Source organism: Prosopis cineraria, unplaced genomic scaffold (assembly GCF_029017545.1).
Source record: "Prosopis cineraria cultivar Desert tree isolate PC_DT_omini unplaced genomic scaffold, ASM2901754v1 PC2, whole genome shotgun sequence".
Lineage (NCBI taxonomy): Eukaryota > Viridiplantae > Streptophyta > Magnoliopsida > Fabales > Fabaceae > Prosopis > Prosopis cineraria.
In genome coordinates, this window is record NW_026555333.1 from 38,539,732 (window position 1) to 38,564,613 (window position 24,882).

General features: G+C 32.0%; 3 protein-coding genes across 4 annotated transcripts; 1 reads left to right on the forward strand and 2 right to left on the reverse strand.

Moving 5' to 3' along the window:
- Window positions 1-642: 642 nt before the first annotated feature.
- Window positions 643-13,653, forward strand: LOC129302247 (endoribonuclease Dicer homolog 2). 2 transcript variants are annotated; one of them, XM_054940981.1, is made up of 22 exons: window positions 643-790; window positions 896-1,073; window positions 1,268-1,381; window positions 3,138-3,272; window positions 3,554-3,638; window positions 3,751-3,815; window positions 4,599-4,739; window positions 5,022-5,150; window positions 5,236-5,386; window positions 5,478-5,577; window positions 5,925-6,120; window positions 6,208-6,368; window positions 6,576-6,794; window positions 6,922-7,136; window positions 7,250-7,521; window positions 7,599-7,999; window positions 8,098-8,201; window positions 8,500-8,681; window positions 9,251-9,460; window positions 10,604-11,014; window positions 12,318-12,596; window positions 13,225-13,653. In XM_054940981.1, exons 1-22 carry the CDS (start codon window positions 741-743, stop codon window positions 13,570-13,572), a joined length of 4,146 nt encoding a protein of 1,381 aa, XP_054796956.1. In that variant the 5' UTR covers window positions 643-740; the 3' UTR covers window positions 13,573-13,653. The 2 variants fall into 2 exon arrangements, with proteins under 2 accessions (XP_054796956.1, XP_054796957.1); XM_054940982.1 differs by lacking the exon at window positions 5,022-5,150.
- A 3,283-nt stretch (window positions 13,654-16,936) lies between these two features.
- Window positions 16,937-17,808, reverse strand: LOC129302743 (uncharacterized). The gene is made up of 2 exons (XM_054941631.1): window positions 17,469-17,808; window positions 16,937-17,394 (listed from the first exon to the last, which is right to left on the reverse strand). The coding sequence occupies exons 1-2, from the start codon at window positions 17,806-17,808 to the stop codon at window positions 16,937-16,939; spliced, it is 798 nt and encodes a 265-aa protein (XP_054797606.1).
- Window positions 17,809-18,433: 625 nt separating this feature from the next.
- Window positions 18,434-19,455, reverse strand: LOC129302744 (L10-interacting MYB domain-containing protein-like). The gene is made up of 2 exons (XM_054941632.1): window positions 19,138-19,455; window positions 18,434-19,057 (listed from the first exon to the last, which is right to left on the reverse strand). Exons 1-2 carry the CDS (start codon window positions 19,453-19,455, stop codon window positions 18,434-18,436), a joined length of 942 nt encoding a protein of 313 aa, XP_054797607.1.
- Between the last annotated feature and the right edge of the window lie 5,427 nt (window positions 19,456-24,882).

A 24,882-nucleotide genomic window follows, 5' to 3' on the forward strand; every position in this document is an offset into this window, starting at 1 on the left:
TGACGACCATGCCATCGAGGGATCATCCAGATTTAATTGGCATAGATTAAATATTTTTAGTTTTTATCTTAAATTTATATTTTTAAAATAAAAAATTATATAATTTTTTAATAAATATATTTATTTATTTGAGAGTTAAGATTTAATATGAATGATCTAAATTTAATATTAAAAATTTAAATTAACTTTTTATATAAAGTATAAATATATTTTAAATAGAATAGTAAATTTATTAAAAAATTTTAATATTAAATTTAGATTATGTATATTAAATTTGAACTGTCAGATTAATAAATATATTTATTAAAATATTTTTATAATTTTTATATATTCTTCATTTTAAAATATAAATTTTAAATAAAAATTAAAAATATTTAAAATCTGGATGGTTAAAATAATCTTCTGTTTTAACTTTTATGGGGGAAGCAAAGGAAGCTTCTTTTAATGGGGACGCAGAGGAGAAGCTACCCTCTACCGAGAAGGCCGTTCGCCAGTTTCGCTTACATTCGATTTCCCGCAACGCGTCACTTTCACTTGTGGGGTCTCCTTAGTCTAAAAGCTACTTGCTGAGGAAGGAGTGTTTTGAGTGACTTGCCTGTAGCAGTGTTTAACTATATATAGTTTTGCTTCTGAACTCTCTGCCCTGCACTTTACTTGCTCGCTCTCTCTCTCTCTCTCGCTTCAAAATTTCTTACTTGCATTCTCTGTCACCAATTGGCAATTGCAGAGATTGAGAAGCCATGGAAATAGATGCTCCAACTTTCGCTGATCCTCTTTCATTTGCAAGAAGGTAGCGTGGCTCTTTTCTTCACTTGATCGGATTAACTAGACTGATATTGTTATATTTTTTTTTTGTTTAATATTTTGTTTTCTTTGGGTTCGTCATCTTCTGTAGCTATCAGCTGGAAGCTTTGGAGAAAGCTATCCGCCAAAATACCATCGTGTTCTTAGAGACTGGTTCAGGCAAAACTTTGATAGCTATAATGCTTCTACGAAGCTATGCATATCTTCTTCGCAAGCCTTCCCCTTTCGTTGCCTTCTTTTTGGTTCCTAAGGTTGTTTTGGTTAAACAGGTACGCAAATCTTTCTCTCTCTCTCTCTCTTCTTCCGGCATTGGCATTCTTTGATTTCAAATAGAATAAAAAAATATTGACTCATTGTTGGAATTATTACCTACAAACATCCATTATTGTTTATTGGAGAATTATATCATGATCAACACTTTTTTGACTATGCTTTTCTTCTTCCTCCCTTTCTAAAATGTCAGCAAGCTGAAGCTGTGAAAATGCATACAGATCTGAAAGTTGGAATGTATTGGGGAGATATGGGAGTCGACTTTTGGGATGCTGCACAATGGGCAGAAGAAATACAGAAACACGAGGTGATTATTTTGCATATTTGTTTAGAGATATCAAATTAAAATTTTCATGTGAAATCGTCGACCATATATATGTGCTTTGCATAATTTGCTTTCGTCCCTCGAGATTCTCCTGCCCTCCTTTAGCTGTTTCCTATTCCCAATTATATATGTATATATATTTATATCTGCATTTGTTGTATCAGCATGGGAAGTAATCATTTAATTTTACCGATGTCAAGTGGCAAAAAATCTGTACTATATTGCTTTCTTACAAAAGCCCAAAGTGGTTCGAAGCATGTTCTTTGTGAACTAATATTTTGATATAGGGTGGTAATGGCAAATAATTCTCCCTTCAAGATAACTGCAAGATAGTAAGAGGTTGTCATATATCCTCTTTTGTTGCAGAAGGCTTCTTCTTTAGCAATTCTCACTGTCCGACTATCAATAGGTTTGTTGGATTTAAACTTCTTCACTTCTCTCAAATTTGGTTTTCATGGATTAACAATTATATGGCCCTTGATGGTTACTCTTCTAGGAAGAGCTCTTTTCTAGTTATCATCACTTAGAGCTCCCTTAACAACTTGCTGCTGGTACTTCACATAAAATTACACAGTACTAAATGTATTGATTTTTGGAGGGATCATAATCACCCTTTCCTGGGTTTTCCCAGTTGTGGAATCAGCTCTTTTATTTGGCATGATTGGGGCCATCCCACTGTGTAGCTGCACAGCTGTATACAAGATAATTAGATATTAGAGTGGTCCACTGTGAACTGATCCTTTAGCAGCCTATGTCAGTGGCCGTAAAACTGTACCATGTCCAGTGCTTTCAAAGTCCAGGAGTCCTTTTCTTGCCTGAATTTCAGACCATTCTCATGCCCTGATCATTCCTACTGTTTTTAATTGTTTGCATGTTTTTTTACTGGATGCCTTAATATCTAATAACCTCTAGAATTTTTCTCCTTTATATGCCATTATCCATGCTTGGTAATGCTTGTGTTGGCAAAAATAAAGTGTGTGCTTGTATTTTTTATTAGATCTTGAGAAAATCGAAAATATACATTGAGAAGGTTTCTAAACATTAAATGTTGTAAATCTCAGTTTACAAATCCCTGATTATTTTCTAGACACAATAAAATTTCTTTTGGTGTTTATATGATGCCACATCTTTGTGGGAATTTTAAAGGCAAAATCATAATATTCACATGAGAATAAAAGCAGATAATATTACATATTCAGTGTTAAGTTTTTATAAGGGTGTTTATAAATTTTTCGACTTCATTCTGTATGTAAGATCTTGAGAAAATTGAAAATATTCATTGAGAAGATTTCTAAACATCATAAAAATAGCCCTTAAATGTTGTAAATGAGTAAATATCTATTCAGAAATCCCATATTGATTTATAGACACAATAAAATTCTTTTGGTGTTCATATAATGCCACATCATTGTGGGATTTTTAAAAGTAAAATCATAATATTTGCCTGGGAGTAAAAGGAGATAATGTTACATATTTCAGTGAAGCTTTCATGAGGGTGTTTATAATTTTTTTGACTTCATTCTGTATGTAAGGTATTTTAGCTGGCACAAAGTGTATGTTGTTGTGCGCAAAATCCATATTCAAACAGTAAGAATTTTGAATTTTCTCCATTTGGAGGATTAATTGTTCTCAGCATCACATTTATTGTTAGTTATTATTAGCACAAGTTTTCTGATCTGTCTTTTCATAATACATAGATGACAGATAGTTATTGTCAGTTGTTGTTTTGATTTTACAGATACTGGTTATGACTCCTGCAATATTGCTGGCTGGCCTGAGGCATAGCTTTTTTAAACTGAATATGATAAAGGTCTTAATAATGGATGAATGCCATCATGCTAAGGGTAGAGACCCTTATGCATGCATCATGACTGTAAGTGCTTCCTCCAATGGTTTCTATTTTGCTGGCCTTTAAAACAATTGCTTGAACATTGAATGTCATAGTTAATTGGACTCAAAAATCGTTCTCAATGATGTTTAGCATTAAATGCTTGTTGTAGTCAAACTGTATAAAAATTGTTTCCTTCAATGAAAATCGCAGTTTTTTTTTTTGTTTAATAAAGTTTCTATCTTATAATGCATTTTCAGCAACTTGAGATTGTGGCATGTGCAAAGCTTATATTTCTTACACTAGGAAGATCTGATTTCATGCAGGAGTTTTATCATCCTCAACTGCAATCTAAAAGTTCTGATCTTCCTAGAATATTTGGGATGACAGCATCTCCGATTAAATCAAAAGGTCCATAATCTCAAAGAAAATTTTATTCATCTCATTGCATTGACATTATTTTCCTACTCAATACTTTCTAATGTTAAATTTCCTTTTTCCTTGTCCCTAATATTTGAATTAGGTGGGAATTCTGAATTGACTCTCTGGAAAAATATTGCTGAACTTGAGAGCTTAATGGATTCTAAGGTTTTTATTTTATTTTTCTCCATTTTTTATTTTTTAATTGTTTTCTTAATTTCTAATTTCAATGCATGTCATTTTGTTCTGGGTAATATGTTATCCTGATGGATACTGGCAATATTGGAATGAAAGAAACTGAACTACTACTGAGAAAATTGAGATAAGTCTCCAATATACTCCAACACAGATATCAAAGACCTTAGGCAACAGTAAAACAAACTGAACAACCAAATGACAAGACAGATTGTCAGGCTCTAGTTCAAGGCTTCTAGATATCCCCCAAACCATCTAGCCTAAAAATACCTTAACCTTGCTTCCTCTATTTTCCACTTTTTCCTTATTTTCTACTTGAAGACGAACTCTTAACTGACTTCCATCTTGGAACTTCCCTCTCCTGCTATGTGTTGCCTTGTGACCAATTTCCTGTGCCCCCTATTTTCTAACTTCCCTAATTACTCTCCTCTGTTCCTGCCATGTCTCTTCCCATTAACATTAAATTCTTTTCTCATCACATCCATCTTTTTATCATGTCTTTAAATTGACATCTATAGATTTATTGTTATTAAAATCCAAAATAGAAAATTGTTGCTAGGGTTTATGTATATTTTTTTGGGGGGGGGGGTATGTATACTCGTCTAATGGTACAGGAAACTTTGCCAGAAAGATGTTGACACTTGACAACGTATTTAGAGGAGTTTATTTTTCCGGGACTAGTACTCTTATATTGAAGTGCAACTTTGTTTTGTTAAGTTATTTATTATTTTGAATAATTAATATTGTGTATTGAAGGTATATACATGTGCAAGTGCATCTGTCCTTTCTGAATTCGTACCAATATCTACCCCAAAGTTCAAATTTTACAAGCACACTGGAATTCCATTTGAGTTATTCAAATGCTTGGCAGATAAACTGAATCTACTAAAAAAACAGGTGAGAACTTTTAACGAAATTAGCTTTCTTTCTCTTACTTGACATTGACAGAATTAACTTATTCCTCTGGGTTGAAATTATGGGTAAGGAATTGGCTATAAAAAGCAAAAACTGGTATGCTGAGCAGCATGTTTTGTTTGAATCAATGTCAATTCTGTCATGTTCTTATATCAAATACTTTATCAAAGTTCAGTTTTTCAACTTTTAGTGATACATATTTTGATTATATGATTGTTGGTTTACTTCCCTGAGGTTGTTGACTATTGATATTCTCTTCATTAGTATGAGTGCTTTGTGGAAAAGTCAGAGTTGACAAGTTCTGCAGCAGAGTCTATATGCAAAAGAATAACAAAAGTTTTCTCAGCTATAATATTTTGTTTGGATGACTTAGGAGCTTTGTCAGCTTTGAAGGTGCTTATTCATACTTATCCGCTGATTTCATTTTGCTGTTCATGGTTGTATGAAAGGCTTCAATATATGTTTGTTTATGCCACAGGCTGCAGAATTCTTATCATACAATGAAGCATTCTTATCATCCAATGAAGCTGAATTTTTTTCATATGAAAATATGGATGTCTCTGGACAGACAACTGTTAGAAGATTTACCTTGAACGCTTTGGAAATGATTTCAACTTGCATATTATCTGGTAGTAACTTTAGCCTTGAAGACAATAGGCACATTCATCAACTCACTTCGTTTTCCTCGTTTCTAATTTTTATAAATGTTTTCTTGCTCAGGTCCTCGACATACTATTGGTAGTAATGTTAGGTCAAATATGGATGCGGGCCTATTAACCTCGAAAGTTCTGTGTCTTACTGACTCTCTTCTTGAATACAGGTTCCCTCATTGATTATTTATGAAATATTTTGAATTTGAATGCGGTTTCACTATCATATATTCAGGTTTGGACATTGGGATTTTCTTTTGGACTATGTCCTGTTGAAACGTGAGGGTTTTTCAAGGATCTTTGGATATCTCTGTGGCTGGTTCTTTCATTTAAAATAAAGTCGCATCTTTAGTATTTTGCTATTGTATGTTTATATATAGATATATTTTTCCTTGTCTTTGGTTGATTTGTACTTGATCTCAAGGCAATATTTTTTTTATCTCTAATTATATATAGCAATTTGCTAATTTCATTGATGTTGATTTTGACTGGTCTGCTATGCATATCAAATTTACAGGGACTTGAATGATATGAGATGCATAATTTTTGTGGAGAGGATAATTACAGCAATTGCTCTAGATGCTTTTTTGAGAGAATTCCTCCCAAATGTTAACGGATGGAAGACCAAGTACATAGCAGGAAACAATTCGGGGCTGCAAAATCAAACGAGGAAAAAACAAAATGAAATTGTAGAAGAGTTTCGTGTGGGCTTGGTATGAGTATGTTAGTTACATTGTCATCATTTGTATAATTAGAACAAAGTACAATATTTAATTTTATACAGAATATTTAATTTGCAGGTCAATATCATTGTGGCAACATCAATTCTTGAAGAGGGGTTAGATGTTCAAAGTTGTAACGTGGTCATTAGATTTGACCCATCTGCCACAGTGTGCAGTTTCATTCAGTCCCGAGGACGAGCCAGAGTTCAAAATTCTGATTACATATTAATGGTTGAAAGGTAATTCTTTCTCTGTCTTTATTTTGAGTATTCTTGACTGTTTGGACAAACAGGGTTTTAAAAATTTCTGTGGGCTGTAACAACTGGACGATTGCAAATAAATATGTTCTACTGATACTATAATAACATCCATTTGGGTTTTATTTTCTAGTTGAGACAAAATATCCCTGAATAGCTTCCATGTTATGTTTTATTTGTAAAATACAGTGGGGATTTGGCTACACGTTCTCGATTGGAGAAGTACCTGACTAGTGGAGAAATTATGAGAAAGGAGTGCTTGCGTCATTCTTCCCTTCCTTGTGAGCCTTTCAATAGTGATCTATACAACAAGGAAACTTATTGTGTTGAAAGCACTGGAGCGATTGTGAATCTCAGTTCTAGTATTGGTTTGATATACCTTTACTGTTCTCGACTCCCTGCAGATGGGTTAGTGAATTGCTTCTCTTCCTTTACCCTACTTTAGTGTTTCCATAATTTTTATGGGCTGTTTTTAGTTTAGTATTTGAATCTTTGGTTTGGCTAATCCTGCATTTGAATTTTCATCCCTTTCTAGGTACTTCAAACCAATGCCTAGATGGGACCAAGAAACTGGGACGCTACTTCTTCCTAAGAGTTGCCCTATATCATCTGTTTGTGTGCAAGGCTCCAAGAAAACCTTAAAGAATATGGCTTGTCTTGAAGCCTGCATACAACTTCATAAAAATGGAGCTTTGACAGATAATCTTGTTCCTGATATTGTCATTGAAAAAAATTTGGCGGAAGAATTTGGTAATTTTATGCCTATTTTTCATTTTTATTCTAGGAAAAAGTGTTAATTGAAAATGGAATTTTGTTTTCCTTATATTTGTGTTTCCTAAGTGTTTAAGATCTGATTCTTACAGTGAATGAACCTTACAATGAGGAGCAACCTCATTATGTCCCACCTGAATTGGTTAACTGCCTTCCACACAATGGAAGCATGTTATACCACTGCTACTTAATAGAGTTGAACCAAGAATTCAACTATGATGTTGCTGTTCGTGATTTTGTTCTTGCAATGAGATATGAACTTGACCCGGAAATTGGGTGCATGGAATTTAAAATGTGCGTTGATAGGGGTGACTTGATGGTAAAATTCAGATATATTGGTACAATTAATCTTGGCCTAAATGAGGTATGATGTTTTGTTCTCGTGTCTAGCATAATAATAAATGTCACAAATGTTAATGTAGTTATCATATCCTTTTCCAGGTTCTTCTGTGTAGAAGATTCCAAATTACTGTATTTGGAATTCTTCTGGCCCATAATATTGATAAGTTGACAGCCATTTTAAATGAACTCCATTGGGGAGATAATCTTGAGATTGATTATCTTATGCTTCCAGCCACCGCCATAGACCAGAGACCTTTGATCGTTGATTGGCCTTCTGTTACTTCCATATTTTCATCTCAACAAGGTTGCAACAATCACGGTGCAAATGTAAGGACCAAGGATGCTCTGGTCTGCTCCTGCAAACTTGAAAATTCCTTGGTCTGTACTCCTCATAATGGTCAATTTTATATCACCACTGGTAGAATGAAATTGAATGGAAACTCTGTGCTAAGACTCAGCAATGGCAGAATTACTACGTACAAGAAATACTATAAAGAAAAGTATGCTGCTATTTGTTGCAGAGGTCCCTCTTTAAGTTAATATCTCCCATTGGCTGTTTTTACTTTGTTATAATCTTATCCCTTATTCTAAATTTCAGGCATGGAATTGATTTGCGTTATGAACACCAACAGCTGTATAATGGAAGGCACATGTTTCATGTGCAAAATTACCTTCACAGAAGCAGACAAGTGAAGGAGAGAGGTTTGAATATTGATTCTTGTTTTTGGACTTACCCATAAAAGTTAGTTCTGCAGAAAGGTTTCCAAAAAGAAGACAAACTTTTGGGTGATGAAACAAGCACAAAAACTATTTTTAGCTTGTTCTAGAAGTGTCAACTTCTTAACTTTTTCATAAAACGTTTCCTTATAATAAAAGCATTTTTGCGGAGAGAAATTAAGCTTGTTCATGACTACCCAAAATTGCATCCATTGTTAATATCATTTGTCTGTGTGAAGCTGATTTACATGTTAACTGTATATGCGTACATATTATTTTTCAGAATCAACCAAAGCTTCAGTTGAATTGCCTCCTGAACTATGCTCTATTATAATGTCACCAATATCCGTCAGTATCATATATTCATTCTCGTTCATTCCCTCAATAATACATCGGCTTGAGTCATTGCTTTTGGCTTCCAACTTGAAGAAACTGTGCATGCAAAATGATATTCCGACAGTCAAGGTAAGTTGCATTCTATTGCCGTGAAAATGTTTTTCATGATGTACAATTCCAACTGCTATATTTCAGTTTTTCCAAGGGAAGAAAATTTCATGTCTTTTTGCTGAGGCTCATTAACTACCTACATATTTGTCTAGATTAATTTTCTATAGAGAAGTTATTTTAATGTAAAATTATGGCACTAGATAACCATGGTAAAAGAATTGCTTTGGCCTCCTTTTCCTACCATATCCCAACCAATACACACAGATTAATTAGTTGCTAAAAGCTGTTGTAATACTAATGCATAGATTTGATATGAAGTGAACTCTTTCTGTTAGTTTCCTATCCTTAGATTTGTGTTGGGTCTTCCCCATATGGGTATATATTTTATTTGCTTGAAGATGCTTCATTGATAATTTTATTTGCTAAATCATCATTTTAGAAGTTTTGACTCGACGTAATGTATATCCATAGAAAACTTCACCTTTTCCTCATGATTTCATTATATCATAATTATGGAATATCATTTTCCTTGTCTTCAAGCTTTTCAATGATACTTGTGCTGATAGCATTTGCTTTGTGCATTGTAGATCTTGGAAGCGATTACTACAAAAAAATGCCAAGAGTCATTTCATTATGAATCCTTAGAGACTCTTGGAGATTCTTTCCTTAAATATGCTGCTGGACAGTATCTTTATCAAACCCATCCATCTTACCATGAAGGTCTTCTCAGTGTGAAAAAGGACAGGATAATTTCTAATGCTGCCCTCCGGAAGTTTGGGTGCAGCAGTAGACTTCCGGTATTCTTTATTTTTCAACTCGTGTCTTTTCCTTTTTGATTCTTTTCAAAATTGTCTATCAGCATTTTGCATATGCCTTTGGATCCTTACTACTATTCATGCATTCACAGAGAAAATGGCACAAGAGAATGTGGCTGTGCATGTGGTTCATGTCTCGGACTTATACTACATTTTTTTATCTCTATCTCTCTTTGAATGCATTCTTTCACAAAGAATATAGAGGATCACGACTGTTTTTCACATATAGTGGTGAATATTTCCATATTTTTTAATTCTATGCTAGTCCATACATATTTTTTTCTTGACATAATTGACTACCCAATTTTTAAAGTGGTACCGAGTGGAAAATATAACTTTTACTGTAATGTAGTTAAAAAAATTAGTAGTAAGTGGTTCAGAATTTCATTTGCTGATGTTATTGAAGTCTGATATAAATTGGAAGTTTTGACATATTTGGTTGATGGTTGATTGCTTTGTACGTAGCTGTTTCGGCAGATTAGCTTTTTATTAGCCTGTTTCTATTCAATACTGAAGATGAGATAAAACCTGAGTAGGGATTAACATAAAAAAGTCAAATCAAATAAATGTCAACGAGAATACTGAATTAATCCAATTCTACTAGAAGTAGAAACTCAAAGCTGAATCATTATTTTAGAGTAGAAAATAGAATCCTTATCCCATTTTCTTTACGATATCATATTTGATAGAATAAACCCTAGGTTTTTTAATAAATCATAGCTAAACTAATAATCTGGCTCTAGATATCAAGTATACAATTCAAATAACATTGTTACAATCACATTATTCTACATTGGATTAATTTTTATTTAAAAAACTTATCACATTTATCCTGTGAGATCGTGGTTCAAATTGCGTTGGTTAGCTATTTCTTGCTGAAGTGTGTTCGCTAATCTCACCTGAATTGTTGATTTTCTGAAATCATGCATGGCCATGAAACTGTAATTGCTTGACCAATAAGCTTTGTCTCATTGATAGTCTTTTAAGCCTTAAAGATCTGAGACAGAATTTCAATCGAAACCAGAATTGACAATGAAAAAATGGGGAAAAGAAAATTACCTGGTTTCTGTATTTTGGAAACGGTTCTTTTTCTTTTTTATTCATAATTTTCACTCTGTGTTTCAGGGCTTCATTCGTAACAGTCCTTTTGATCCACACAGATGGATTATACCAGGCAATAGCTCTGAATATGTTTCTTTAAAAGAGGAGTTAGCGTCCGATACAACTAAAATTTATGTTAGTGGGAACAGAAAAATAAAACCTAAGATCATTGCAGATGTTGTTGAAGCCTTAATTGGGGCTTGCCTCATCACAGGTGGAGAGAAAGATGCTTTTAAGTTTATGGATTGGATTGGAATTAAGGTGGATTTTAAAATATCACCCAATAAAACACATTTGAGCATACACGCAGAGAAGCTTGTAAATGTCAGATTTCTGGAATCCAAATTGAACTACTCATTCAATGACCGTTCTCTCTTGGTAGAAGCTCTGACCCATGGTTCTTACATGCTGCCAGAAATTCCAAAATGTTATCAGGTACCTTAAAAATTGGTTAGGCTATAAATCATTAGCTTTGAGACTCTTAGGGTGTGTTTGAATTTCAATTGGGTATAATTGATTATGAAAAAAAGTGATTAATGTGATTGATTTTGGATATAATTGATTATGTTTTGAGGTTTATATTTGATTTATAAAATTGATTTGAATTAGAATTGAAAAGTAGAATTGGAAAGCAGAATTGAAAATAAAGTAAAACATGGTTTTATAAAAATATATCCAAACATCTCTACTATATGTTAAAATCAATTATAAATTCAAAACTATATTTTCTAAAAAATACCCAAACATCCTTTATACTTGCCAAAATCAATTATGAATTCAAAATCATGGTTTTCTTAAAAATATTCAAACATTTCCATATATGTCAAAATCAATTATAAACCCAAAATGCTTATTTCATCAGCTACTATTACCTGCTTTTGAATTCACATTTTCAATTATACTTTTCTAAAAGTTTATGCAAAAATCATATAAATTATTTGGCAAATTATATTTTTTGGTTCATAATTGATTTTGACATGTATAGATGTGTTTGGATATTTTTAAGAAACCCATGGTTTTGAATTCATAATTGATTTTAGCGTGTATAATAAGTGCTTGGATATTTTTAGGAAAACATGGTTTTGGATTCATAATTAATTTTAACATGTAATAGGAGTGTTTGGATATATGTTCACAAAACTATGGTTTTGACATCAAAAATTGATTCCAAATGTTATCCAAACAGGCACTTAAACATTCAAGTCAAACATGATCTTCCGACAAATAGGAGAGGGTCATTATTATTAATTTATCATAGGAAAAGAAAAAGTTTGTATGTATCTATGTAGGAAAATGTAACTTTTGGTCCCTCAACTTTTCTTTAATTATTGATTTAGTCCTTAAAATTTGACTCGTAGTAACTCTGCTCTTGTAATTCCTTAAACCATGCTTTATAGCATATTATAGGTATAACTTGGTAGAAGGATTCAGTTGTACTCAATCAAAGTTCAAGGACTAAATTGTTAGTTAAGAGAAAGTAAATTATAATAGCTGAATTCTACCTAGTCAAAGTTTAGGGGCTAAATTGATAGTGAATGAAAGTTTAGGGACTAAAAGTTATATTATCCCTATTTTTGTCATCAATGAAAGGTGAAATCTTAAGGGTCATTCCTTAGGACCAGCCTATCTTTTGATGTTCTGATGTATTCCAGAAGTAGTAGTCACTATGGTTTTGCTCTTAATTTTGTTTCTTTGCTGTTCAACATTATTGAATAATATATATGTATTTTTCGTGCAGCGACTAGAATTTCTTGGGGATGCTGTGTTAGATTTTCTCGTCACTGAGCATCTATACAATAAATATCCTGACTTGTCTCCAGGGTTGTTGACTGACATGAGGTCTGCTTCTGTAAATAATGATTGTTATGCTCGGTCTGCCATTAAGGCTGACTTACACAAACACATACTCCATGCTTCTCAAGAATTACATAGAGATATTGTTTCCACAATAAATGATTTTGACAAGTTATCTTCTGAACCGACTTTTGGATGGGAGACAAGGAAATATTTCCCCAAGGTTAGCCATAACCGTTCAGTTCATCAATCTTCAGCCAATGTCCTTTCTTTGAATCCATAGTGGTGCTTTTAGTACATGTATTCAAATATTATTTTGGTAAATTTGCTCATGATGACACTTGTCAAACTTCTAACATACATTGGGATGAAACACTCTGTTCTAATGCTTCTCTTGTTTGTAGGGCAGAATTGTTTTGCTGGTATCTCAACTCTACATTTCTTGCAATTCTGCATATTTTAATGCTAGTTTCTATTCTAAACTTATTTGGGATTATTGTTTGGATGTGTGTATCATGAAGAACATGAGTTTCCCGCCTATTCCCTCCCCCCCTCTGATAAAGGACACCTTAGACCCAGGACTCATAACGTTGGTAGCTAAGGACCGGAAGATTAAATTACTATTAATGCTTCTCAAACTTATCACTCATGTTCTTTTGAAGTAAAACCTGATTTTTCCATTATTATTGTAATGGCTTGGTTAATTATATACTAGACAGAATACTCGGAGAAGTTATTGTTGTTGATAGAGCAAAATGGCACCATTTAATATATAACCAACTCTACATAATAGGATAAGATTTGTTATTGTTGTTGTTGTAGTTAGATAACATTGTTCTCACTCTTAATAGGTACTTGGAGACATTATAGAGTCTCTGGCAGGAGCAATTATGGTTGATTCTGGATTCAACAAAGAGACCGTGTTCAGAAGCATCATGCCCCTATTGGAACCTTTGATCACGCCTGAGACTCTACAGATTCATCCTGTCCGTGAATTGCAAGAACTCTGCAGCAAACGACATTATATAATGGAGAAGCCATTGGTGTCCACCAGCAAAGGCTTAACTTATGTCACTGTTAGGGTTCTAGTTAACGGGAAAATTTATGAGGAAACCTGTGAAGCTGACCATAAGAAGACAGCCAAAAAGCTAGCTTGCAAGGAAGTTTTGACTTCCTTGAAGAAGATCAATCTTGCATGAATAAACAAGCAATTGTATGTATAAATGGATGAAACTTTGGTACTTAGCCTTGTATGATTAGTATATTTTTATCCAATTAAATTAAGACAAATAAATTTTGATATATAAATAAATAAATATTAATAATAAGAGTTTGTTATAAAATAAATAATCTATAAAATATTCACATGTTTTGATTTAATTGAAAACAAATACTTTAAATATATAAGTTTTTTTTCACATAAGTAAGATTTGTTAATGATTCATTATTATTATTTTTCTTAAAGTATCTTATATTGTAAAACATAAAATCACTTCAAAAAAATATCTTATGACACAGATAAGTGAAGTAGAAATCTATTTTTTTCCCCACAAAAATAGCATTTTCCATAGTTTAAAATTTTCTTTTATGATGATATCAACTATTTCCTTGTATTGAGATCTAAAATTTATTTTGGATTTATGTAAGGAGAGCAGGGGCAAATGACAGAACCAGCCTCAAGAATTAAGAGTAATGTTTTAAAAGCCAAACTAAATATTAAACCAATAAAGTTATCAGGCCTTGTTTTTAATTTTCTATTAGGTTAAACCAGCAATCAAACACGAAAATTAAATAAAAATAATATTAAATATAAATATAATATATACATATACATACATACATATATATATATATATATATATATGTGAAATAAATTCATTGCATATCTAGTCAACAAAATAGCGCTAGCTTGCAAGAAGGAAGTTGACTTCCCCGAAGATCATCCCTGTTTGAGTAAACAAGCAATTGTATGTAAATAAGATTCATTAATAAATCGTCATTTTTCTCAAAATATCTTATGTTGTGAAACGTAAAATTAGTCCCAAAAAACATCTTATAAAATGGGGATGAGTGGAGTAGAAACCTTTTTTTTCACAAAAATAGCATTTCCCATAGTTTAAAAGTGTCTTTTCTGCGGGTATTGATTATTTTCTTGTATTAAAATCTAACATTTATTTTGGATTTACATAAGGAGACTAGGGACAAGCAACAGAACCAATCTGCAGACTCGAGTAACGTTTTAAAAGCCAGACCTAAACCAGTGAAATTATTAGGTCTTGGTTTTTATCTTCTAATCAATTAGATCGGCAGTGTAATAATTAAAAAATAATAATATTAAATGTGCGCGCGTGAAAGAAATAAATTGATTGCATGTCTAGTTAATTAAACAAAAGAAATAACACAATATGACCATAAATCAATTATATTATAAATTATAATTTTATAATTTATTAAATATAAGTGAATTTTATTTAAATTAGATATAAATAGATTGAAAAATATTTGTACTTATATCCATAGTTGTCAACATATAGTTTCAACTCATTATATATATGTAAAGGGTAAAAAAAATGAAATTAGCTTTTAGTATGTTTAATTTTTGAAATTTTATGATTTTTTCTCAAAAAACTTTTAACCTTTTTATATTATGTTTTGACCCATTTGGTTTTCTAAAAACCCTTTCAGTTTTTGGCTCAGTGATAGTTTAACTTGGTTCAACCATGAAAATAGTTTTTTTTTTTAAATCTAAATGGAGCTATTAACCGCCATTCTTTCTTGTAATATTGTTACTTTCTAGCTTTTTTTAATAATAAGTCAAGGATATTTTGTACTGTGTTCTCATTGTTTTTTTCTACACTTAGCTTCTTCTTCTTGTTTTTTTTTTTTTACATATATAGACAAATATTTGGACCAGAAAAATAGAGAAATAGAAAGAGAATTAAATAACGCATAATTGAAATAAAAAATAACAAATGTTAAATTTAACGAGTATATTGTAATGTTATTAAAGGTCCGTTTGGTTCAATTTTAACTCTCTCTGCAATGCAAGGGTAACCAAAATAATCAATTCTAAAAGCTAAAACTATAATTTTGTAAAAAAAATATATATAAACATTCATATTACATGTTAAAATCACTTATGAACTAAAATCTATTACTTTCTTAAAAACATTCAAACACCCATTATATATGCCAAAACTAATTATGAATTCAAAACCATAATTTTCTTAAAAATATCCAAATATCAAAATCAATTATGAAAAAAATGATTTGTAAAATAATTTATATGATTTTTGAATAATTTTTTAGAAATGTAAAATTAAAAAATTGAATTGAAAAGCAGATAATAGTTGATTATGAGATAACCATAGTTTTGAGTTCATAATTAATTTTGGCATGTATGTGGGTGTTTGGATATTTTTAAAAAAATCATGGTTTTTAGCTCATAATTTATTTTAGCATATATAATGAGTGTTTGAATATTTTTTGAAAACATGATTTTGAATTTATAATTAATTTTAACATGTAATATGGGTGTTTGAATATATTTTAAAAAATCATGATTTTACCTTATTTTCAATTTTGATTAAAATCAATCTTATTAATCAATTATATACCACACAAAATAATCAATTATATTTTAAATCAATTATATTAATTAATTTTTTTATAATCAATTATATTTTAAATCAATTATATTAATTAATTTTTTTTATAATTAATTATATCTAATTGAAATTCAAACACACCCTTGCTTTACTTATCTCATTTTTGTAAAGATGATGACAAAGAGCTCAACTGGAAAGTAGTGATGTAAGGGCACACATGAAATGCTCTCTCTCCCTCTCTCTTTGTTTTTTTTTTTCCCTATGGAGTTAAGGAAAAAAAATTATTTCAAAAGTTTTTTAAAAGTAACATTGGATATCCTTAATGTTATCCTGAAAATATTAAAATATTAAAAGTATATCAATTTTATCCTTAGGTTAATTTAGACTAACCTTTGATTGTTAAACCTCTTGATTTGACCATCAAATTGACACGTGTATAGAAACCGGAAACCACTTCCAGGAAGGGATACAACCTTGCTTGCTCAATTTTTACGAGGAAATCAGTCAATCACCTATGGCTCCGTTTGGATTTCAGTTGGGCATAATAGATTATGAAAATAATTGATTAAGTGGTAAATTTTAATCATAATTGATTATGTTAGAACGTAATATGTTTGGATGCTGTTTTTCTAAAATTGATTTTAACAGAACTGAAGATGTTTGGATAATTTTTTTAGAATCAATTTTAGCTGTTTAAATTACCATAAAGAACATTGTTTTTTAAATTTAAATTAATGATAGATTTGTATGTAATAGTATTAAAGTTGTTACATTTTATTTAAAAAGCAAAATATATTATTTAAACTACATATATAATTAATTAAAAATTTAAATTATATTAATATTAACATTTAAATTTATGTAAATAAATAACTAAATATATCTTGCTTAAAATAAATTCAATAAAAGACAAGAAAATTAAATTTTTAAATATAAAACAGTAATTTTACAACAACTAATAAAGATGATAATATACAAGTTGGTCCCTAATAATATCACGAATACTAGTCATAGCTGATGAAGAAGATGTCATGGATGAATATCCATCAACGCCATGGTCTTCTTGGTCCTCATAGTCTTCCTGATCTTCCATCTCATGATGCATAAAATCAGCGTCAGAGTTAGAGTGTCTTCTAATAAAATTATGTATCGCCATTGATGTAACAATGATTTGAACTTGTATATCGTAGTCATAGCTAGGCATGTTGCGTAAAATTGCAAACCTCTTCTTCCAAACTCCAAATGTTCTTTCTATTGTGCACCGTAAACTTGAATGAAAATAATTAAAGACCTCGTTATTATTTGCAAATCCAGTTGATCTTCTAAAATCAGGAAGATGGTAGCGTTCCCGTCTATACGGACCAAGATATCCATTTGGTGTTGGATAACCAGCATCCACCAAATAATATTTACCTTGTAAAAAAAATTACTATCAATGCATGTAAGCTGGAAAGTCTAACACAAATAAATTGAACAAACAAAAATACCTGAAGGCGGGTGTGGAAAGTTCATGGATCGAGCTGTCAGGGCATGTTGAAAAATGCGAGCATCATGTGCAGTGCCCTCCCATCCAGCCAAGACAAAAGTAAAGCACATGTCCCAATCACACACAGCCATTACATTTTGCGTAGGGATTCCTTTTCTTCCAATATATTTTGATTTTTCACTTGCAGGGACTACACATGGAATATGTGTGCCATCAATTGCTCCAATGGCATTTTTAAAGAATGGCCAATATCGCTTATCATTTTCTATTTTGTTTGATACATGACGAAAGGACTTGTCTTGTGGTTTAATATATTCCATTGCAAGTTTCGAGGAAGCCATTAAAACTTTATAAAAATGTCTATGAATAGTCTCTCCTGAGTGTTGAAATCTTTCTTGTGCCATCCTATTTTCCAACCCATATCCAATTGTATTTAAAAAAATTGCAACCATCTCCTGTACTCTCATTCGCCTAGTATCCTTCAATCCATGTCGTGTCAATTCACTACATAATTGATGGAACACATGTGGTTCCATTCTAAACATTTCATAGCAACGAACTGGGTGTCCTTCTGAAATTTCATTCACCCACAAATGACCTGTATATTCACTATTTCTTCGTGGCTCTTTGCACAAATGTCTTGTTGCATACAACCCAATGAGAGCACTAACTTTTTGGGCTCTATTTAGCCTTTTTTTAGATGACTCTTCCATATGTCTTACTATCTGTAGCCAAACACATAAATAATACGTGCACTTAATTTCAATTATAGATACATCTAAATAAGTCATCTATAGAAATACCAATGACTTTTCCACAACATTGTAATACTCAATTACCATATATAAAAAGTACATAAGTAGTTCAAGAGGCTACATAAGTTAAATTCTACAATATAATACAAACATGTTAGATTACTTTTTAAGTAAGATCATATACTCATAATAAGTTTTAAAACTCCAATAATCAACCATTTTTGTAACATTCATATCTCAACCACTCCAAAACGCTTTCTTTATCATCCTTCATCGTCAAAAACATCACCCTAGCCTCTCGGGACATGAAGAGTGACATGCATCGTGAAACCCAATGTTTATCAGTTGCAACTTCTTCCCATTGTTTGACTATAGACATGACTTCGGGAATTGATGTTTCCTTGGCCTGTTGAAATTCTTTCTTTGTTGTCTGAGCTATCACACTCATTGCATCTGCTATTTGACTTGTACTAGGTAACTTGTTCTTCTTTCTACCGTTACTGCTTTCGCCCCTCTTCCTCTTACCACTGCTTCCACTTAAGGTTCCTTGAGAAGCATTTAGAACTACTCTATTAAATTCACCGCTTACTCCAGTAGTTCTTAAGATCTCATCACTATCTCTTGAACCTTCCTCCAAATCAATACCCTCATTTGCCATATCAGGCCGATACACCTCTTCATCCTCACCTTCATTCCTATTGTAAATGTTAGGCAAAACTCCACTTGAAGGTGCCCATGCTCTAGGTCCATTGGCGATAGTACCTTGGAACAACTCGGTTAATTCATTGGCAAATGGTAATCCTTTATGTCTGAATTTCTCATATAATGGATTTTCCTGCACATAAATTATCAATAATATTACAGAATACACAAATAAATAAAATAAATATAAAGCCTCATATAATAACATCATACCAATATCTTCTTCTCCCACCAATCGTCTGAAGCATCCACAGTATTGTTTGCATAATCCCAACCCAATCCTGTCTCACTTGAAACTAACTTATCCCATAGTACCCACTCTTTTCTCATATTATCCCACTTATTCTTGAATTGTTGTCTGTCATATTTCTGTCCAGTCTTCTTATTGAAGGTAGAAATTATGCTGAGCCATCCTGCTTTGGTAAAACTACCACCATTTCTTTGCGATTTTCGAGCTTGGTCCAAACAAATGTCAATAAAGATTCTAGTATTTCTTCGATCCCATGAAGCTTTTGACTTATTGTTACTCATTATACTATGTAAAAAACTAACATATTAATTATAGGAATTATAATTAAAATATTACATGATAAAAACTTGGCAATTTTCAGAGGAGCCAAATTCAACAGAGACTCACACAGCAAAAAATTCGACTAAATGACCCCTATATATGCAAAACATAATGTTTGAGAATAAAGCTCCAGTAATCAGTGATCACAAACCAAAACCAGCAAAGAGTTCGACTTGGCACAAAATTAACTTTCACCAGCTTTCCCACAATTTGCAAATGCATAGATTTTGACTAAAATCAAGTTTCAATAGCTACAAAATTAACTTTTAACAGGTCTCCCATGTTCAGCACAGAGTTCAACTAGGCACAAAACTAACACAAAAATAGCATAAAAAATCAACTTTCACCTATCTTATTATTTGCAAATGTTCAAGAGTTGTAAATGGTTCAAGCCACACAAAACTAAGCCAGCAATCCCGAGAACAAATCCATCCATGCATAGATCAGAGTGGAGAGGAAAACAAAATTTGACCAAGATCAAACCTGAACAAGATCGTCCAAAAAGAGAAGATCACTTACCTCTGAGTTAGACCGACTGAAGAAGACCACGAGCAGAGCAGCGACGGACGGAGGACCACGAGCAGATCAGCGACGGACGGAGGACCACGAGCAGATCAGCGATGGACGGAGGACCACGAGCAGATCAGCGACAGACGGAGGACCATGAGCAGATCGAGGAAATAGAGTATAGATAAAGCTTACTGCCTTCCTCGACTATAGCAAGAGATCACCACCACTGGAAGCAACTCAGAGACGGTGGACGGAGGAGGTGACGCCACGAGGACCACAAATCTGTACAGAGTTGGAAGATAGTCGAAAGATCCTTGCCTCTGTGAGAACTGACTGTGAGACGGCACACCTGTTGGAGGTGGGTGGACGACGGGAGATGGTGGACGGTGACTAAGTTGGGGATGGCTGGACGACGACAGAGCGGCGGCACCACCGTGAGGACCGACTGGTGAGCTGAACGAAAGAGGAGATCACAGAAAGAAAGCTGCGACTGATAGAAGACAAATGAGGATTAGAAAGAAGAGAACTCAATCACGTGAAGGGCACAGATAAAGAGCACGTGAATAACGGTAAAAAGCTTAAAGCTGAAGCTGGTTTTGGTAGATTAAGAATTAACGCGCGTTTAACCTCCCTAATCGATTATTGCATTTTTCTACTGTTTGGCAAATTTTGTTTTGAAAATCGATTAAACCCCAAAAAATTGATTCTTGACGCAAACCAAACGGGCACTGTCTTGCTTCCTCCAACCTTCCATTACTAATCAACACAGTAACTAATGAATTCTATGAAATCAATGAAGTCTAAAGACTAAGCCATTCATGGAGGACTGCACCATGGGTTGTTTCAAGAAAGTTTCGTGCTTCCTGATGCTAGAATCATCGAAAATGGGTTTTTGAGTCTGCATCAAGGACCTTAATAAATATCTCATCTTTTGTCTATAGAGTATTCAGTGAGGTATTCTTTTCATTGAAGTAGCTCCAATCATAACATAATCGATAAAAACCAGTCAATCGATTGGCCAAATTGGTAGCGTACGTGATTCCAAACTTGCCCTTTCTCATAGCTTCCATAAAAAATGCTTATTCCCATGAAATAGAGCCATTCCAATAGTCCCTTGAAGGAATGCACGTTCCCTCAAATGAGATAATAGGCCATTCCATTGAAATACCTATTCCAATATATCAAACATTTAAGATAAACATTTCTTTATTCATTTTCATTCTATCTGCACCTATTCTCTCATACCATGTGAGACCTTAGTACGTATTTAATTTTCAGTTTACAAAATTTTGTTTGAAAAAAAAAATTATTTATTAGATTTGGCAAAATGCACATTTCAAATGTATTTTGAATGAACTTTTGAAGGAAACCCAAACAAGCAATCATTATACTATAATAATATTTCAATTCTCTCTTCACTTGAAGAGTAATATTGAAAAAAATTGTTTTAAAAAATTATTTTTATTAAATTATCTTATATTTTGGGACAACAAATTCCTTTAAAATTGTCTACCAATTTGAAATGGAGGGAATAATAGACATTTTATAATATTTCATTAGAGACACACACCTTGGAATTTTTAATATTCCAAATAGCAAGATGTCTATTGTAAAATCTCTGGGTTGAACGAGCAAGGTTGTTCTTGCTAATCTTCCCTAATCTTCAAACATCAATGTAATTATCATTGTTCGATTTCACAAATGAAATCCTAAATTTTTAATATTTAACACATCCAAAAAGATCTTTACAAGCCGAAAATCAAAGTTCAATTAATATGCGGAAGTATGGAATCTCCAAAAAGAATCAAGACATTTGCTCAAACAATTGAAAACAATGAATCAATGCAGCAGAGAGGCGTGCACCGTGGCGCATTGTACATATTTGATAGCAAATTTTGCTATCACTTGATAGCAACTAGGGTGAACTTTCGATGCTCGCCATGTCCCCTTTCGATCTTTAATTGGGGCGATCTAAGTGTTTATAGAGAACTTTCTCCTATATCTAACTAATTACACTAATTTCATAATCATATCATTTCTCAATCAAAATACGGACACCCATTTCAAAAATCACTCATTTTTCAATCTTATAGCACAACTTAAGTGTCCAATTGACATAGCTTGTGTTAAAAACCAATTTCACACCCTAAACCAAACTTAAAGGACTAAAACAGAACTGTGCAATACACCATAACTCACAATTAACAAATACATTACATTTTCAATGCTCAACCTCTAAATTTAAAAAACAAAAGGGGGAGTTCCAATCACACATTTCATCAATTAATCATCATCAATCAAATGTCATTCACAACCCTTACTTGCACTAGTATTTTGGCCCTGTTATAAATTTCACAATCATTACCTATGCACCCTAGGGCCTAAAATACACAATATAGTTTAACAAAACACATAATGCAAGTAAATCACAACATGAACTTTCTCTAGTTGGAAATATCATACAAGAGTATACACATTAATAATCAAAAAGAAAAGGAGGCCTACAGATAGGATAGTAATCTTATGCCTCAGGCTGTTTTCCTTTGTCTTATCCTGTTGAGTTATTTTATATAATATTGAAGATAATGGAAATGAGTACAACTACTCAGTAATCAAAATCCTTCTAACTCATACTAATGCATGTTAATCAATTTAAATGTAAGAAGCAAAGATATTTAATTTCAAATTATTTAACATCTTCAAGAGCATAATTCAAAATTCTCATTCACAATAACACATGCTCATGAGTTAATGATTTAGTAATATAATTTAATATAGAAATAAGACTAATCACATCAATGCAACATTTCAAGGCATGCAATTACTCAATGTTCAAGCATGCATAACATTATTATTGTACTCATCATAGATATGAAAAACACATTAACTCACAAAAACAAATCATCAAACTCCATTTCACTTATCTCATTGAACTCCTCTTCTACACATTCATTGAATTTCACTAACAACACATCATAGAATTCCACAAAACACTATTTCATTGAACTCCTCATGACACAACAATCACTGAATTCCATTTGCGAATGACATTGTTGAACTTCAAATGAAAAGCACATCATTGAACTTAACAAGATCATCATAGTGGATTTTCAAGTAAGTCATGCCATACTTGCATTTCATTCAATTTCACACATTTAAATCATCAAATACAACTTAATAAACTAATTAACATACAAAAGTATAAGAAAGAATTTCCTCAGTTATTTCAAACCTTTGAGAGGTCAAAGATTTTACCTTTTAAATACACACTCTTAAAGCTTTCATGAAACTTGAATGGTTCTAAATATACTCACTCTATAATTAATCACAACATAATTTATCAATACTCTTTTTTGGATACTTTTCATTATTAAATCAAATACTTCTTTACTTCTAAGATTCAATCTCTTCACATACAAAAGTATCCATAGGGCTTATAAACTTCGTTTAACTTCCATTAACCTCATTGAATTCTTAAATAACTATTAATGAAGTTATATTGCCCCAACCACCTCATTAATGGTGGATTTTCATTCATTTATGGCCCTAACGAACCAAAAACACATGGATTCATAAATGCTAGGTTTAGATAGTTCAATTAATTTTCATTAACTTTATCTAAATCAATGAATTTGGACCCATAGCCTTTATGGACCAAAAATCATCATTCTCAACCATACCCTTACTCTCAACATCATAAAAATGCAAGAGAAAGAGAATGAAAGAGCTTAAGAACCTTATCTATAATGTTTAGAAGCTCTAAAATACTCCCAATGCTTCAATTCTTTACGCCCAATAGAACTCTTTTGTTTCTCCTTCACTTCTCCTTTGTTTCTCTTCTATTTTTTATCTGTTTTCACGTCTTATTTCTACAAATTTGTTACAATGCACTGCGGCGCATGTCCCCCTGCACTGTGATATGTGTAACAGAGCCTTTTATCTTTGTTTTTCTCATTTTTTTAATGCCCGATGGCCTAACTTCACTTGGACTTAATCCCAAGGTTAAAATGACAACCTAAAATACCCATTAGCCTTCTGTAACTATACATCATGCTAATTTACTTAATTAGTCCTCATTTATTCAACTCATTAGGGGTTAAATTCTTCAAGATGTTACATCTATATATAAAAATCATTGAAAATTTCAACTTATAAAATTATATGGACCAATAATTGTTATTATTATAGAAAAATATGATTGTTTTCTTATAGTTTTACATGTTTTGGTATTAGTCCTATTATTTTTTTTTTCAGCGCTCATATTTTTTAAATTTTATTTGCTTGCAATGTTAGTCTTCTTCATCACTTATAGAGTTAACTCTACTTATTTATATGTAATTCCGTTAATTGTTGTGCTGAGTTGGTAAAGTCATGATGAATTAAATAATATGTGAAAATAAAGACTAACATTGTAAATGGATAAAATTGAAGGAACCAAGAGTAATGAGAAAATAAGCTAAAGGAACTAACGCCAAATCATGTTGAAGTACAAGGACTGCTTTATTTTTCCAATTTTTATTACTAATTTTGGACCATATTTCCACGTTAATGAATACTAAAAGGCTATTTAAAACTGTTTTTATTTTATTATTTTGAGAATTAATGTTTTGTAAAATAAGTTATGAGAACAAAAAATAATAAAAATATGTATTTTTCTCATTCTTTCTTGTTCTTCAGCATAATAATATTAGAACACCTGAAAGTTGTTTTCATTTTTCTGTTCTCCAAAATAATATTTTATTTTTTTATTCTTTAAAACACTTTTTAAAAATATGTTATCAAACATATCTTTTTGTTCTTTTGTTCTGAAAAATAGAAAACTGTTTTCAGAACAAGTTGCCAAATAGACCTTAAATTGCTCAAACTTTAGACTAAAA

What these genes read in the sequence shown, in the direction of transcription:
- LOC129302744 (XM_054941632.1), bottom strand. Translation starts at nt 19,455, where the DNA reads ATGAGTAACAATAAGTCAAAAGCTTCATGGGATCGAAGAAATACTAGA. An exon ending in GGTGGGAGAAGAAGATATTG is followed by an intron (nt 19,058 to 19,137) that starts GTATGATGTTAT and finishes ATTTATGTGCAG; the next exon opens with GAAAATCCATTATATGAGAA.
- LOC129302247 (XM_054940981.1), top strand. Translation starts at nt 741, where the DNA reads ATGGAAATAGATGCTCCAACTTTCGCTGATCCTCTTTCATTTGCAAGA. An exon ending in AAATTTGGCGGAAGAATTTG is followed by an intron (nt 7,137 to 7,249) that starts GTAATTTTATGC and finishes TGATTCTTACAG; the next exon opens with TGAATGAACCTTACAATGAG. An exon ending in CAAGGAAATATTTCCCCAAG is followed by an intron (nt 12,597 to 13,224) that starts GTTAGCCATAAC and finishes CACTCTTAATAG; the next exon opens with GTACTTGGAGACATTATAGA.
- LOC129302743 (XM_054941631.1), bottom strand. Translation starts at nt 17,808, where the DNA reads ATGGCTTCCTCGAAACTTGCAATGGAATATATTAAACCACAAGACAAG. An exon ending in CTTTCCACACCCGCCTTCAG is followed by an intron (nt 17,395 to 17,468) that starts GTATTTTTGTTT and finishes TTTTTTTACAAG; the next exon opens with GTAAATATTATTTGGTGGAT.